Raw genomic sequence first — 17,053 nt, 5'->3', positions numbered from 1 at the left:
CTCCACTTGGGAAGGAACAATCAGTTGCACACATACAAAATGGGAAATGACTGCCTAGGAAGGAGTACTGTGAAAAGGAATCTGGGGGTATTAGTGGACCACAAGCTAAACATGTGTTAACAGTGTAACACTGTTGCAAAAAAAGAAATCATTCCAGGATGTATTAGCAGGAATGTTATAAGCAAGGCACGAGATGTAATTCTTCCGCACTACTCCACGTTGATTAGGCTTCAACTGAAGTATTGTGTTCAGTTCTGGGTGCCACATTTCAGGAAAGATGAGGACAAATTGGAGAAAGTCCAGAGAAGAGCAACAAAAATGATTAAAGGTCTAGAAAACAAGACCTATGAGGGAAGATTGGAAAAAATTGAGTTTGTTTAGTCTGGAAAATGGGTCTGATTCTTCTCCTCCTCACCGCTGTGTAAATCAGGAGTGACCCTGGAATTATGCCAGTGTAATGGAGCACCCAGTTGGCCTCCTGGTCAGCGATCAGAAGGCATGAGCTGACCTTTCTGTGACGGTGCTGTTAATTCCCTGGTGAGGAAAGCCAGAGGTGATGGAGATGATTTGTGGGCATGACCCACATGTGGATCTCGGGGGAAGAGCAGATTAGGAAAGGCATCGCCTATCACACAGTGCTGACGTAGAGGGAGATTACGGTTAGGCACCTTTGCCCATAGTCCCTGCAGTGTATCAGCACTAGGCCTAGGCCTGAATTCCCAATTACCCAGCCCTCTTTATACCACTCTAGTGCTGAGAAGAGAGACAAACAGCCTAAGTCGCATTATGCTGCGGCTCCTTTATTCCACTTTGGCAGCATAAAGAGGCCTTAAAGGGTGTTGTGAAGGGACCTTAGCAGTCAGATCCAAGTGGAATGCGAAAGCCATTTCCCGAGGCATGCCAGAGCCTGCTGCTTCAGACACTCCTTTGAAAACTTCTCTATTGACAAGTCCAGAGGAGATTTTCCATCACGCACCCAGCACCACTGAACTCATCCATGCTGCAGGGAGCGCCCTACGTGAAGGAACACACGTTTGTATGCTAAGCTATGACCTGTTACTGAGTAACCAGCCCAGTCCAATGCAGGGAAGGGAAAGGGGGCAGGGGTCCATTGCAGCTCAGGTGGCTTTTAAACATCGCTAGGAGAGAAAGAGAAAGACAAAAATTAGTCCCTCCTGCTGGGTCACAGAGCAGATCAAGATTGACAGTACTTTTCATCCAACCACCTCAAAATATTTTATGAGGCTCCCTCCAGCAAACTGGAATGAAATCCAGTGAACTCCATGTGACGTTGCACCCCATAATGCTTCATGGAAATATGCTTATGAATGTAAATATGACATAACTGGAATATGTTTTATGCTACATATGCCATGTAACATATCTCTGCAAAGGGTATAATCTACTGAATATATTCATCCTATTTGTATGCACGTATCATTTTTGTATTCGAAGTTATGAATATTGGCTGTGTACTTGTTTGAGTTTAAGTAGCCTTAGTAAAGCATTTAGTCAGCTTCCTGAGAAAGGAATGTGCAAATTAAGTGCCCAGTCAAAAAACACTTAAGTGACAATGGATCTTGGAAGACTCCAATCCACATAAGAAGTCTTCTTGGAGAAATTCAAATAGCGTGTGGGCAATGGCCGCTTCCTGTAAAAACTGTGTCATGCATGGACATGTGACTTGCCCATGTGACTCCAAAACTCCATCTTGGAGCTGGATTCTGCATAGGAGAGAGGAGGGGGTCTCCACCCACAACAGGAAGTCTATTTAAGCCCTTGGAAACCCTTCCATTTTGTCTTTAGCTGGCTCAAGAGAGAGCCTCTCCACCCTCAAAGGATACCTGAAAGAAACTGGAACAAAGGACAGTAACCACGGTGGTGTGAGTGATTGCTGGACCCAGACTAGAAGGAGCCTAGTCTGTAAATGAAGCTTACTGGAACATCTCTGAGGGTGAGATTTCATCTGTAATCACTTTCTTACTGTATTAGGTTTAGACTTCTGTCATAAATATAAAGGGAAGGGTAAACCCCTTTAAAATCCCTCCTGGCCAGAGGAAAAATCCTCTCACCTGTAAAGGGTTAAGAAGCTAAAGGTAACCTCGCTGGCACCTGACCAAAATGACCAATGAGGAGACAAGATACTTTCAAAAGCTGGGAGGAGGGAGAAAAACAAAGGGTCTATGTCCGTCTGTGTGATGCTTTTGCCGGAGACAGAACAGGAATGGAGTCTTAGAACTTAGTAAGTAATCTAGCTAGGTATGTGTTAGATTATGATTTCTTTAAATGGCTGAGAAAATAGCTGTGCTGAATAGAATGAATATTCCTGTCTGTGTGTCTTTTTTGTAACTTAAGGTTTTGCCTAGAGGGATTCTCTATGTTTTGAATCTAATTACCCTGTAAGGTATTCACCATCCTGATTTTACAGAGATGATTCTTTTTTTTACTTCTGTTAAAAGTCTTCTTGTAAGGAAGCTGAATGCTTTTTCATTGTTCTAAGATCCAAGGGTTTGGGTCTGTGGTCACCTAAGCAAATTGGTGAGGATTTTTACCAAACCTTCCCCAGGAAGTGGGGTGCAAGGGGTGGGAGGATTTTGGGGGGAAAGACGTGTCCAAACTCCGTTTTTTCAGGAACCCAGATAAAGTTTGGTGGTGGCAATGGAAATCCAAGGGCAAAGGGTAAAATAATTTGTACCTTGGGGAAGTTTTAACCTAAGCTGGTAAAAGTAAGCTTAGGAGGTTTTCATGCAGGTCCCCACATCTGTACCCAAGAGTTCAGAGTGGGGAAGGAACCTTGACAGCTTCCATGTTTTATTTTATTTTGTTTGGTAATTTACTTTCGTCTGTCTGTTATTACTTGGAACCACTTAAATTCTACTTTTGTAGTCAATAAAATCACTTTTTACTAATTAATTAACCCAGAGTATGTATTAATACCTGGGGCGGGGGCGGCAAACAGCGGTGCATATCTGTCTATCAGTGTTATAGAGGGCGAACAATCCGTAAAACAGATTTATTTGGGGTTTGGACCCCATTGGAAGCTGAGCATCTGAGTGTTAGAGACAGGAACACTTCTTCACCTATTTTCAGTTAAGCCTGCAGCTGTTGGGGGACATGGTTCGGACCTGGGTCTGGGTTTGTAACAGGCTAGCGTGTCTGGCTCAATCTGGCAAGGTTCTGGAAGTTCCAAGCTGGCAGGGAAAATGAGTTAGAAGTAGTTTCAGCACATCAGTTGGCAGTTCCCAAGGGGTTTTCTGTGATCCAGCCCATCACACTCCACTGACACTGGGGTCATCAAGAACCCCAGAGTCCTCACAATGACTGAGAGCGTCTGCCCCAGCCCCGCACCTCGCTCTGGGGCCATAAAAGTTACACAAGAAGAATCGCCCCAGGGAAGGAGCAGTGTAGGGCTGGCAGGGGCAGACCTGTGCTGGCAGAGGCAGACCTGTGCTGTCCACCTCATAAGCCCCAGTGTATGGGTCATGGAGCAAGAGGGGTAGTCTTCACAGTCTGCAGACCTGCAGCAATTCTGGGTGGATCTAGGCTGTGAAGCAGCCTTGTTATAAACTAAAGCAGCCCATGGCTTCTCTAATATATGCCAGGAGCTGAAGCAGAAGCAGAGCAAAGGTGGCAGAGAACAGAAGCAGAGCCATTGTCTTTACTCCAACAAATGTGGTACTGCAGGTAGCCATGGCCAGTGGTTTCCATATCACAAATTCTGGGTGGGGGCGGGGGGTTCCTAGCTGCCAGCCCTGAAAGTTCCTTCTGGGATCCAAGGGTACATCTACACTGCAATCGGGAGAGGTGACTCCAGCATGGCTAGGGCTATCTGAGCTAGCTTTGATCGGGGTGGTGGCACCGGCTAGCTGCCTGACCATTAGCCTGTCTCTGACCCTAGATAGGTGCTCGAGCAGATAGTCCAGGCTACTTTTACAGTCACTGCTCTTTTTAGCAAGCTAGGTCGATCCAAGCCAGCTCAGGTACACATAAACGAGCTGCAATCACGCCTGACTGCAGTGTAGACATACCCTGAGAGTCAAGCTGGGGTCTTTCCTTCTTGGGCACCAATGCCAGTGTAACACTGACAGACCCCTGTCATCACTGGGCAGTATTGAACCTAGGATCTCTGGAGCTTAGTGCATGAGCTTCTACTGCATGAGCTAAAAGCCATATGGCCCTTAGCTAAGGCTGTAGAGCAGACTCATTAATCTCTCCCTAAGTGGTCTCGGTGCCACTAGATGGGACAGAACACCACACCGAGGAAGTGTGTGGGTTACACCAGCAGTTCAGGTTCATCAAGGCTGGCTTCATCTTTGGGGAACCTGTTCAACCCTATTGGGTACAGGGGGGTTGCACAGGCATAAGTGGTTGGAACAAGAACAGGACCATCTCACTCTTCCACTGCCGCATTGGATCTACAGGACCAACAGAAGGAACTGCAATTTTGTAGGGCTGGTTGAAATATTGCCATCAAAGCTGTCGTGCCAACAGACAACCAACCGGGTTTTCACTTTAAATGACCATTTTCAAGGAGAGTATCAGCTTTCCTTGAACTTTTTTGATTTTTTTTCATCAGACAACCAAAAATCCAAAAACCAGTGGTGGATCCTCCAGCACTCAGCATTCTGTAATCAAACCTGATGCCTTTCTAACAGATCTGCTCTAACAGGAATTCTTTTGAGGCAGGTCGCAATGGCCCTTCTTGGCTTGGAACGTATGGAATCTATGAACCAGGCCAACCACAGGATCACACCTGTGGAGAGTGAATGGCCATGCTGTCTTAGAAAGAGCAGCCCTTTGAAGAGCCCCTTACCTTCTTGAGAGGTCTCGTGCCCTCCAAGCTTCAAACACGTCCGTGATGTTCCCCACGACCTGCCCGCTGGGCAGCCGCAGCTCATCGGAGATGTCGCCGTTGAAGTTCCCGCAAGGTGCACACAGATTGTTAGCCAGGCTCTCGCTGACTGTCACCGTCACCTCCCCACTCAGGCTGAACAGAATCTTTATTCTAGAGCCCTGGACAATCATGATGGTGCCCTGAGACTCACTTACAGACAAGGTTTTGGACACCTTCACTGGGAGCCGCCTTTGGTACCCTCTCACCTGGAAGGCACAGACAAGGAGGTCAGAGAAAAGCTGGGCACCTTGGGCGGGAGTGAGACAGAGCTAGTCTATGGACCCCAGTACAAGGCAATGGGGTCTGGAGTCGCTAGGTCAGATCTTGCTCTCAAACAAGTGTAAAACCCGAGTAAATCCATTGCAGTCAGGGGTGTAACTCTGGATTGAGACTGATGTAACTGAGAGCAGGATCTGCCCCTCCACTCTGGGAGATGAGCCTATCACTTTCCAGTTCTTCTTCTCCTCATTGCATGGGGTGACTAAGGGAGTCAGTTCTCCTTTTTTTCTGACGCTAACATGGTCTTCGTTAGCTCACGTTTCCGTAATTAGTGGCATTAGTTTGATTGCAACAGCCCCCAGGAATCCCAGGGGTGGTTCGGGACCTCTTTGTGCCAAGTGCTGTACAAACACAGACCAAGAGCACAGTCTTTGCCCCAACGAGCTTACAGCCTAATGCTTCATTTTCAGCCAGAAGAAATGTGGTCAGATCTAATCATATTGACTGTGAAGGGCAATAAATGGGGGTCACCAGTCAACTGAGGCAGGGAGATCCAGCCCAGAACAAGTATTCAACTGGTACTCAGGAAACCTGGGTTCTGTCCATGGCTCTGCTACTGACTTACTGTGTGACGTTGGTCCATGTATCTTCTATCTCCCTTTGTGTCTCTTTAATTGTATGTTCTGTGTGATAGAGACCCTGATCTCAGGTGGGCAGGGACTGTCTCTTGCTGTGTGTCTGCGCAGCGCCCAGAACAATAGGGCCCTGATCTCAGCTGGGGCAGGGACTGTTTCTCACTGTGTGTCTGTGCAAGGCCTGGCATAATGGGGCCCTGATCACAGTTGGGGCCCATTGTGCTGCCACACTTGGGTGTCCTGAGTCCTAGTTTCCCACCCCCGTACTTTAATAGAAATAATAATAATAACTGTTACCGAGAATATAAAGCTCCCCCGGAACATATTTCTTCAGTCATTAGAACCAAACTCAAACCATGTTTGTTTTAAGGTCTGTAAATACACAGATTAGAGCTGGAGGGGGGTGGAATGGTTTTCCAGTATTGCCACAAGTTTTTGAGAGTTTGAAATTTTTTCTCATCCTGAATCAGTACGGAAAGTCTTCAAAAGCTTCGCAAACCAAAAATCTGAATTTTTGTTTGTTTGTTTTGGGTCAATTGAAATGTTTGGTTTCAGTACAGTTGGGTCATTTCTATTTTGACCTTTTTCCTTTTAACTTCATTTTTAGACTAATTCATTTAAAATTTGAAACACAAAGTTATTCTGAAATGGAAAACCAGAATTTTTCATTTTGAAAATATGGAAATGTTTCATTTTGAACATTTTGGAACTCCTTTTTCAGAGTTTTTTTCCACTTGGGAGCTTCGTCAAACCCAAGCCTGTATCACAAAAAGTTTTGGGTTCAACGAACAGGCATTTTTTGTCCAAAAAACAATTTGTCAAAAATCCTGCCCATAGCACAGATATGCATTTTTCATCCTTGTTTCTGGCTGGGATCAGGACTAGATCTACTCAAATCACCATCGTCCTGATCCACAGATCTCACACATTTTACGAAGGTGAGTGGTCTCCTCTGTCAACATTCTTCCCAGTGGTCGTGTGGTTAAATACCCTGGTGAAGGCCTTTTGCTCACCACAGCTTCCTACAGCTACTGCAGGTGAGACTGCTGGCATGTCAGGAACAGCCTTGCTATTGGTAGCAGCGTAAGCTCACCATTAGAGGAGGAGGTTAGGGACTCCCAGCTCCATGTGGTGCTTAATTCACTGGTTAGATGAGTGGGCTAAGATTCAGAACTCATGGGTTCTAGTCCCACCCCTGGGAGGGGAGTGCGGTCTAGTGGGATTAGAGCAGGAGTGAGATGGGAGCCAGGACTCCTGGGTTCTATCCCTGGGTCTAGTGATTAGAGCAGCGTCCTCACAGGAGTCCTGCACTCTATTCCTAACTCAGACACTAACTCGCCATATGACTTTGGGCAGATCACTTCCCTTCAATAAAGCGGGGATCTTAATAGTGACTCACCCCCTCCCCCAGATTTTTGCCCCTCACCCTTGGTTTAGGGTGTGCTAACCCAGCCTCCTCTTACCCAAATCTCCTTTTTCTTATTGACATGGATAAGACCCTCGTCAAAGAAAACGGAGATGCCTTCAGGAACGGCCAAGCCACCTTCTCTGAACACAATGACCACCATCCGGAACCAGGGGAGGTTGACCCCTTCGCAGAGGGAAGTCACCTCGTAGGCCCCATCAAGGAGGACTTCCCTCGTGACACCATCAAAGGAGGTGAACCATATTCCAGGGGCCAGCGTGCACCGGCCCATCTGCTCCACGCAGCTGCGCACTCCATTCCTGAGCATGCATTTCTCCTCTTCGGTACAGTTTGTTTCCTCACAGATGACCTCGCCTGAAGCGTGGCAGGTGCATTTCTCAGAGCAGTTGCTGGAGACAAAGCTCTCCCTGGCCTGCAGGGAAATACCCAGACAAAGAACTTTGTTAAGTGAATGCAAAGGGACTCACCCCTTGGCAGGAGGGACTGGGAGCAGCAATATATAGAGCTATGGGAAAGCCCCGCCATGAGAGGATCAATAGAGAGAAGGCGTCAAGGACCTTTCAGAAGCAATAGCTTAGCAAGGCTGATGACAGAGAGAAAGAGCAGGTGGATACAGCAGAGAGAAAGAAAGCAAGGTGCGGGATTGACCGGTCTCCACACTGAGGTCTAATAACATCAAGACCCAACACGTACCAACATCCCCTGCCCAAGGTCTGACAACAAGGGGGGCAGCTGCAGTGTTGATTTTCATGTGAAAGGCAGATTTGCCAACCAGAAATTAGGCCGAGTCCCACCAACACTCTTCTTTACACACAATCAATGCTCTTGTTTCCCAGGAGCCAGACTGGAGGGGAAGAGCCTCATATTCCACTCACTGCCCCCCTGAACTAAGGCTGGATCGGAGCTGGTCCCCTGGAGGGGAAAGGCCCCATCTCGCATTGCCCAGCCACCTAAGCCAACCAATCCCCCCACCCTGGGCTGGATCAGAGTCAGAGGCCCCTAGAGGAGAAAGGCCCTGTGTCCCATTTCCCCAACCCACTAAGCCAGGCAGTCCCTCTGACCTGGGGCTGGCTCAGAGCTGGCACCCCTAGAAGAGCGAGGCCCTGTGTCCCATCCCCTGTCCCCCTAAGCCAGCCAGTCCCCCTAGCCTGAGTCTGGAATAGAGTTAGAGCCCCTGGAGGGGAAAGGCCCGTTTTCCATTCCCTAGACACTTCCCTACTTTACACTTGCTCAGTCTCCAACATGCTGGACAGTTTCATTCCCCCATGGTATTTCCTTCCAGCTCTGTTTTACAATCTCCTGCAAACAAGCTTTATCTCAATACCGGGCTATCTGGATACCTGTCTGATTTGAGCCCATGCTCAGAACCTTCTGGGAGTCACATTACATCCCAGGTACTGGTCAGTTCCTTAGATTGAGCCACCGAGGCTGCTTAGTGAGGTCCATAACCTGTGAGCATCATTGATCAAGTCTGCTCTGCATGGGCAATTACGAAGAACCAATGAAACTCCCAAAGACCTGACACCTCCATGGGATGCTCTGAGCTCAGTGTAAAACTGGGAAAGGATCTTCTGGGAGCAGCCTTTGCTTTGGTTATTCCAAAGGCCTGTTCTGGAATATAGAAGACCATCCCTGTTCTCAGTGGTGGCAGATGACAGAATAAGGAGCAATGGTCTCAAATTGCAGTGGGGGAGGTTTAGGTTGGATATTAGGAAAAACTATTTCACTAGGAGGGTGGTGAAGCCCTGGAATGGGTTACCTAGGGAGGTGGTGGAATCTCCATCCTCAGAGGTTTTTAAGGCCTGGCTTGACAAAGCCCTGACTGGGATGATTTAGTTGGGGTTGGTACTGCTTTGAACAGGGGGTTGGACTAGATGACCTCCTGAGGTCTCTTCCAACCCTGATCATCTATGATTCTATGATCCTTGTAATAGAAATGATGGGCCCCACGTTTTGTATGCACAGCTGCCATTGACTGCAGTGGAAGCTGCATGGTTGACTCTGAGGGCAGGATTTGACTCTAGGTTTTAGGTATAGCCACATAGTAGGATACAGAACATGCCACTCTACAGTCACTCTAACCCGCATTTGGAATCCCATTGCCAGAGGAGAATGGCAGAATCGGGGAGAACGGAGGGACCAATAATCCAGCACCCACCTTGATGTAGCGTCCGTTGTGCACACACCCACACCTGTCCATGGAGATGCAGGTCTCTCCTTCAGACACGTATTCTGGATCACACCAGCAGCCTTCAAAGCACTTCCCGGTGCATTGGGCAGGGGCAAACAAGCTGGCACAGGTGAAATCGCAGGATCTGGTACACAGCTCGTAGTGGCTGTTTGCCGGGCAGGCGAGTGCTGGAGGGACAGAAGAAAAATTAGGACCATCACAGACAGAAAGCCACGATAAGCTGAGGTCTCCCACCTAAATAAACAGAGGCTCCTACTTAGCCTAGAAGTCTGAGAGGTATTGTGGAGGTTGGAGAGCACAAAAACTACAGCAGCTATGGGTTAATGAAGTACAGATTGTAGATTGTCCTGTAGACTTACGGCAGAAGGAGGCCGTTCTCCAGGTCTCCATCTTGGCCCCAGCTGCTTGGCATGCAGCCACATAGGCCTGCAGGCTCTGGCAGAGGGTCTCTCCCCTTCCGTTGGTGGCACACAAGTCATAGAGACAGTGGTTGAAGTACTCAGCAGGACTGATTATTGAGTGACAGTGTCTGAAGGGACCCGAGGTTGCTGTGATCAACCCACAGGAGCTCTCAGTCTGGTACGGCGCTGTCTGGGCTGCATCACAGACGGGGCACTTCTCACCACAGCCATCAGAGCATGTGGCAGCATCAACAGGCACCTTCCAGGAGGTGACAAACTCATCCACATCCTGGGTACTCTTCATACCGGGCAGCAGGAGATCATCGTTCTTGTCATCGTTAAAGTTGCCACACAAGCCGCACACATGTCCCTTATAAGTGCTGGGGACGGACACTAGGAGGTAAGAGGCAGTGTCGTAAAAGATTTTGAGGCCAGAGGCTGATTGGACAATGATGCTGTTCCCCTCTTGGTTGATCCAAAGCTTTCCATCGTCCGTAGCCAGTGGGAGGGTGTAGAGCTCACCACCCACCTGTGCCAATGAGAGAGAAATTCACGCGTCACTGGTGGAGACTCAGCAGTGTCCTGGTGTGTTTTTTATACACACACACACACACACACACCATTAGTGCTATGTAAGACTAATCGCAGAGACTTACCGCAATCTTCCACTTCCTCCCCCGCTCCATGGCGATGGTGTAACCATGCAGCGACACCACCACTGTCCTCGTCACAGCCATGTGGCCACCACCAGGGCTCTCATTCTCCACCACCACAGAGAAGTTCCCCAGTCCAGAGTCTCTGCTGCAGACCTTGGCTAAGGTGTAAGTGCAGGAGCCCTGGAAGTCAAAGGCCCGTCCGTCAAAGGAGATGTAGTGAGGTCCACCAGATGCGACGCATGTTCCATATCCCGTGGCGTGGCAGCCCAGGACTCCGTTCTCCACCCTGCACTCCACGTTGGCTCCACAGGAGGCCTCCTGGCACTCGACGACCCCATTGTCTTTGCACAGGCAGCGCTCCTGGCAGGAGGCGCTGGGGTAAAACTCCTCTCCCTTGCTGTAATACACGGCCTTGTGCACACAGCCGCACTGTGCGACAGGGATGCACTTCTCACCACTCAGGGTGAATCCAGCATCACAGAAACACCCTTCAGCACAGGGCTTCTCACACTGATCTAGAGCCCACAGGTCGTTGCAGTTGGAAGGGCAGCTGATTCCACAGAGTTCATAGTGAGAGTTAAGGGGGCAGGTGGGTCCTGAAGAAAAAAGATCAGAGAGAATTTGAATTTGTGTGTGAGGAGAAATGTGGTTGAACTAACAGATCATCTTGGTCAATGTTCTTTTCACATCCGTTCGGATATGGTTATAGCAGGGGACTGGGAATCAGGACTCCTGGTCCTAGCTTCATCTCTGGGAAAAGTATAGTCTAGCGATTAAATTAGGGGAGTGGCCATCAGGACTCTTGGATTCTATTCCCATCTGTGGGATGAAGGGTCACCTCTTGACTAGAATAGCGGGAGTCGGCATTCCTGCATTATGTTGCAAGCAGGGGGGCTCAGAACTCCTGGGTTCTTTTCCTAGCTCTGCTACTTATTTATGGAGGACACCTTTGGCCAAATAATTTGACAGCTCTTTTCCTAATTTTCCCAACCAATCAAATGGGGATAACAATACTTACCTACCATGAAGTGACTTACAAGACTTAATGAATGTTATAAAATGTTTCTACTTCTCTAAATGCCAAAGTATTAATTCAATTTACTCTGGAAAGGCAAAGCGTACGGCTTGGTCTACACTACAGACTTATGTCAGTGTAAGTACATCGCTCAGGGTTGTGGAAAATCCACACCCACACAGTTATACTGATGGAACTCCTGGTGTAGACAGTGCTATGGCGACAGGAGGGCTTCTCCCGTTGCCATAGCTACCATCTATTAAAGAGGTGGACGAACTGCGCCAATGGTAGAAGCTCTCCTATCGGAATAGGTAGCGTCTTCACTAAGTGCTACAGCGGCACAGCTGCATCTGTGAAGCTGCAGCTCTGTAAGTGTAGACAAGCCATGAAAACACCAGGAACAGAAAAGATGAGCTCTGAGAGAAAGTTTACAGGACATCTAGACATTAAGTAACGTGACACAGAATGAAAAAAATATTTCAGGGACCGCAATTTTAATTGCATGGTGGAAATGTCTAGGTCTAGAATCTGTAACAAAGATGTCGCACTGTAAATTAAAACTCAGAACTGGGTGGGTGAACAATTCTGACCCCACCCTGCAGAGGGCGTTGGTGCACATGGGCAGTCGCCAGTCCCTAAAGCAGAGTCCCGCGGCAACACTCACGGCAGAATGAGGCCGATCTCCACTGCCCTATCCGGATGCCCCTGGCCTGGCAGGATGTGACGTAGGCGCTGATGGCGCTGCACAGAGTGTCCTGGTGACCCTTGTACTGGCACGTGTCATAGAGACAATCATCGAAGAAGGGAGCTGGGTCGATGGTCCCGTGGCACTGCCTGAATGGCCCGTCCCCTCGGGTGAGGATCCCGCAGTACTGGTCTCCCTTGTAGGGTTGTTTCTGAGCCTCACTGCAGACTGAGCAGTCCCCGGTGCAGCTAGACGAGCACCCTGGGACCTCCCCCACCTTCCAGCTCTCTGCAAACTGAATCTCATCAGATGTCTGAGTTCCATCCTTCATGGTCAGATCATCGCTGGGGTCCTGGTTGGCATTGCCACAGAGGCCGCAGACGGCGTTGGCGTACGTATTAGGTAGGATGACCCTGGCGTAGCTGTACCAGTCAAAGCTCACTCTCAGGTCGAAGTCAGTCTGGATAAAGCCGTGGACTCCACTGATGTAGGCCTTGAACTTGTGCTGGTGGGAAAAGGGCAGGTCCACAAAGACACCATTGACCTGGAAAACATACAGTAGAGATTGTCAAGGATTTCACGCAGTGCACTCAACATGAAATAATTCCATTTCCACAGAGCTGCCATGGATGGTCTGGCTCCAGAATTTCTATTTCTGAATTGGGTGGAGGGTAACCCAGTGCATTAATATGTCATCCCGTTGCCCCTTACTATTGCCCTTTCCTTTTCTAAAGCTCCTTCTAGCCAAGGAGTGCGATGCAGTTGAAGCATTAAAGACTAGAACTGGGTGAAAAATCTCACACAAATAATGTACTTGCTCATAAATGCAGATTTCGTTGACCAGAAACTATTTCCATATTTAATAAAAATTGGAGGGATAGCTGTGGTGGAAAAACAATTTCAGGCTGGATGCACAAGGCACTGTATGTGCACGAGCAGTTTCCTTTATAACCGTTAGCCCAGTCTTTAGGGCACTCACCCAGGATGTGGTAGACCAGGGTTCAATTCCCCCACTGCCTGATACAGAGCAGGATTGAATTTTGGTCTCACATTTAGCCTACTAGGCCACTCTAGGGAAATGGTATTCTCAGTCTCTCCTGCTGAAGCTGTTCTACTTTGTATAACTAACTAGTCAATGGAGCAGGAATTTGAATGAGAGTCTCCCCCTGCCCCAGCCGAGTGCTTAACAGCCAGGTTTAGAATCATTCTTATTCTTGCTCTCTGGGCCAGGGACTAGTCAAGTATTTTGTACAAAGTGGAACAGCTTCAAGAGGAGAGACTGAGGGCATATCTACACTACGGATGCTATGTGCTGCTGTCGTGTGAAGGTCCAAACACGTCCTATGTTGATGGAAGGGATTTTTCCATTGGAGGTAGGTAATCCACCTCCCTGGGCAGCGGTAGCTACGTTGATGGAAGAATTCTTCTGTCAACCTAGCTGTGTCTACACCAGGGGTTAGGCTGGCTTAACTACAGTGCTCGGGGCGGGGGGCGGGGGGGGTGGTGGTGGATTTTTCACATCCCTGAAAGATATAGCTTAGATTGATCTAAATTTTAAGGGTAGCCCTCCCCCAGAATATCCCATAGTCCAGTAGCTAGGGGACTCTCCAGCAAATTCGAATTCCTTCTCCCCATCAGGCAGAAGGAGGAATGGAATCCAGGTCTTCCACATCCCAGATGAGTGCTCACCCACTGGCCTAAAGGGAGTCATTAGCACTGCTGGCGACTGCATGAACCTAGCCCGTCATTTCCTTGTCTTTTTATTGCCTAGAAACAAAACAAAAAGTTACCTTTCAGGTTAAACAGAATTTTTGTCAATATTTTCGGAACTGGAAGTGCATCAAAGAACCAGTTATTTGCCTAGCTCTACTCACAACAGCCCTGTGAAGTGAAAAGGTCTTATTACCCCTTTAGAGCTGGGAAAATAGGCCAGGTCTACCCTATAATCTTACATCGGTATAACTACGTCGCTCCAGTTGTGAAAAATCCACCCCCTGAGCAACGCAGTTACACTGACCTAACCCCCGGTGTAGACATTGCTCTGGCAATGGGAGGACTTCTCCTGTCAACATAGCCACTGCCTCTTGCGGAGGTAGATTAACTACGCCAACAGGAGAAGCCCTCCCATCAACGTAGTAGCGTCTTCACGAAGCGCTACAGTGGTGCAGCTGCATCGGTGCAGTGTTTTAAGTGTTTTAAGTGTAGACCTGCTCACAGAGGTACAAAGATAGGAAGCGACTTGCCCTAGGTTATTAAGCCAGTCAGGGGCAGAGAGAGGAATAAAATCCTAAATGTCTGAATCCCAGCTCAAACCACTTCCCCTACTTCCCAGGAGCAGAATGCTGGAGCTCTAGTTCTTAGCACCGTCTGCTCTAACCTTCTAGTCCCCACAGCTGTGATAGAACCTCGGAGTCCTGGCTCCCAGCCCCCCGCACCAACCACTGGACCCCACTTCCCTCACAGAGCCAGGGATGGAATCCAGGAGTCCTGGTTCCCACCCCCTACTCCAACCACTAGACCCCACTCCCACCTAGAGCTAAGAAGACAACAAAGAGCCCAGACAAGAGATCATTGAAATGACTTCCTGTGTTCCCCAGTGATCCTGCATCCCTACCTGGATCTTGCGTGGATGCTCCTGGCTCAAGCTGATGGTCACGTTGTAGACCTCTAAGGTCACCCTTTTGGTGAAGGACACGGCCTTACTGCCTCGGTTGTTGTTCTCCACTTTGACATTGAACGGGGTGAGTGTGGGGTCCTCGGAGCAGAGAGCTGCAAACTGGTAGATGCAGGTACCCATGAAATCATACTTTTTCCCATCAAAGGTGGTGTAGTGAGGGTCTCCAGTACCTATGCAGGTGGAGTAGCTGATCGTATGGCAGCCACGGACCCCATTGACCACGGAGCATCTTTCTTTGGCCTTGCAACTGGTCTTTCTGCAAACCACTGTGCCCAGGCTGGAGTCACAACTGCACCGAGAGTGGCAGTTCTCATCGTCCCAGAACTCCTCACTGGGTTTGTAGTAGTGGCCGTTGTAGTCACAGCCGCAGCTCCCCAGGGGGACGCACTTGTCAGCACTGAGGACGTAACCGTCATTACACTGGCAGGTCTCCACGCAGGGCTCCCGGCAGGAGGAGGGGGCAGTTCGGTCAGAGCAGCTGGAGGGACAGGCGTTCCCACAGGCCTCATAGTGGCTGTTCTCAGGGCAGGGCAGGGCTGGGACAAGTTTGGAAAGGGGAGATTTAAAAATACAGGAAATGAATGAAACAACCTGCCTAAACGCAGTGAGAGCTACAGACAAATTCTTACACGCAGTGCATTATCCACCCAGCATGAAACAGCCATAAGGAAAAGGACGGTGGAATTAACTTCTGCATTCAGAAACCAAAAGGCCATATATGTCTGCAGCCAAATCTCACAGGCCATGAGTGAATCATCAGGGTCAGCTCTCGGGTATAAAGAACACTTAGGGTCTGCAGGGCGTGCTCAGTAAGAGTACTCTCCCTTGAGGTAGTGCTGACCTTAATGGCACAGTGTGGAGCGAGGGGGCACTGTTCTGCAAACAAAGGAGCCGGGTCTGATTAGGAGGTGCTCTCCACTTGAGTCCATGCTGACTCCAATGCTCCAGTGTTGCACTAGGGGGCACTGTGCTTCAGGGAGTGGGGTGGAAGGCTCAGTAGGGGGTGCTCACTCCTTGGAATCAGTGCTGACCCCAGTTCCCAAGGGTGACACTAGGGGGTGTTGTACTGCAAGGAGCAGAGTAGGGAGCTCAATAGATGGTGCTCAGAGTCAGTGTTGATCCCTATGCCCAAGAAACCCAGTCATTCACAACTCTGTGCTCAGGTCATTCACCATCCCCTCCACCGACAGAGTGATCAGATGGGCTACTGGAACAGAGCTGAAACCAGATTTGCCATTTCATGGGAAATACCAAGAGTTTGGATTTTCTTCTGTTCCAAAAGGGAACGGAAATGAAATTCCTGTCCCAGACATTATTGGAGGTCGATCAAAGTGTTTTATTTTGATAAAATCAAAACACTAACGTCTGGTTTCAACCTTATAAAACTTTTAAAAAATGTTTTATATATCTAAAAATAATTAATTTTGTTGTCAAAAGTCATTTCAAAATGAATAATCAAAATGCTCCATCCTGAAATGTTGTTGACACGCTTTGTCTCACTTTTTGAAATTACATTTTTTCAAAATATGAACTTTTTTCTAAACATTCGGAATTTGACAAGAATGGCATTTTTCCTCAAAACTCTGGTGGAATGAAAAACATCCAGGCTTCTCTACTGACTAGCCTGATCATGCCCGTGTCAGTAAGGACACTCAGCTGTCAGACTCACCACAGCCAGATGGCATCCTCCAGTCATAAACGGTGACCCCGTGGTCTCTGCAGGTTGCTGCGTAGGCCTCCAGCGCCTGGCACAAGATTTTTGTAGCGCCCCTGTTCAGACACACGTCATAGATGCAGTTATCAAAGAACTCAGTGGAGTTCACTCTGGAGTGACACTCTCTGAAGGGCCCTCCCGGTGCTTTGCTGATCAACCCACAGTGACTGTCGCCCCCGTACAGCTCCCTTGTACTCTCGTCACATGTCAGGCAGTTCTCTTGGCAGGAATCCCAGCAAAAGGGATCCCGGTCTTGGACTTTCCAACTGGCAGCCCAGCCCACGATGGAGGAGACTCTGGTACCGCTGGCTGACGTCATGTCATCTTCAGGGTTCTGGTTGAAGTTCCCACATAGGCCACACGTGGCCCCATAATAACTGCTGGGGAGGGTGATCACCAGATGCCAGTCCCAGTTGTATGCCACCCGGAGACCAAAGTCCGTCTGCAGGACGGCGCGGAAGCCGCTCTGGTACACTCTGATTTTACCATCTGACAGTGTCACTGGGAGATTGGTGATCACGCCGTTTAGCTACAGACAAG

General features: G+C 48.8%; 1 protein-coding gene across 1 annotated transcript in view; it reads right to left on the bottom strand.

Annotated features, from left to right (window-relative positions):
* Positions 1-352: 352 nt before the first annotated feature.
* LOC114018944 (IgGFc-binding protein) overlaps positions 353-17,053 on the bottom strand; it is a 35,751-nt gene continuing 19,050 nt past the window's right edge. The window contains exons 9-17 of the mRNA XM_037883481.2: positions 16,469-17,042; positions 14,737-15,335; positions 12,102-12,666; positions 10,423-11,018; positions 9,725-10,295; positions 9,333-9,532; positions 7,212-7,586; positions 4,814-5,100; positions 353-1,139 (exon numbers count right to left, since the gene is read on the bottom strand). Coding sequence (XP_037739409.2) covers positions 1,130-1,139; positions 4,814-5,100; positions 7,212-7,586; positions 9,333-9,532; positions 9,725-10,295; positions 10,423-11,018; positions 12,102-12,666; positions 14,737-15,335; positions 16,469-17,042 — 3,777 coding nt within the window. The 3' untranslated portion in view covers positions 353-1,129. The remainder of the gene's footprint in view (positions 1,140-4,813; positions 5,101-7,211; positions 7,587-9,332; positions 9,533-9,724; positions 10,296-10,422; positions 11,019-12,101; positions 12,667-14,736; positions 15,336-16,468; positions 17,043-17,053) is intronic.

The sequence above is a fragment of the Chelonia mydas genome, chromosome 24 (genome assembly GCF_015237465.2).
Source record: "Chelonia mydas isolate rCheMyd1 chromosome 24, rCheMyd1.pri.v2, whole genome shotgun sequence".
Classification (NCBI taxonomy): domain Eukaryota; kingdom Metazoa; phylum Chordata; order Testudines; family Cheloniidae; genus Chelonia; species Chelonia mydas.
The sequence above is the reverse complement of the archived record's forward strand: the minus strand, read 5'-3'. Positions and strand labels throughout refer to the sequence as shown.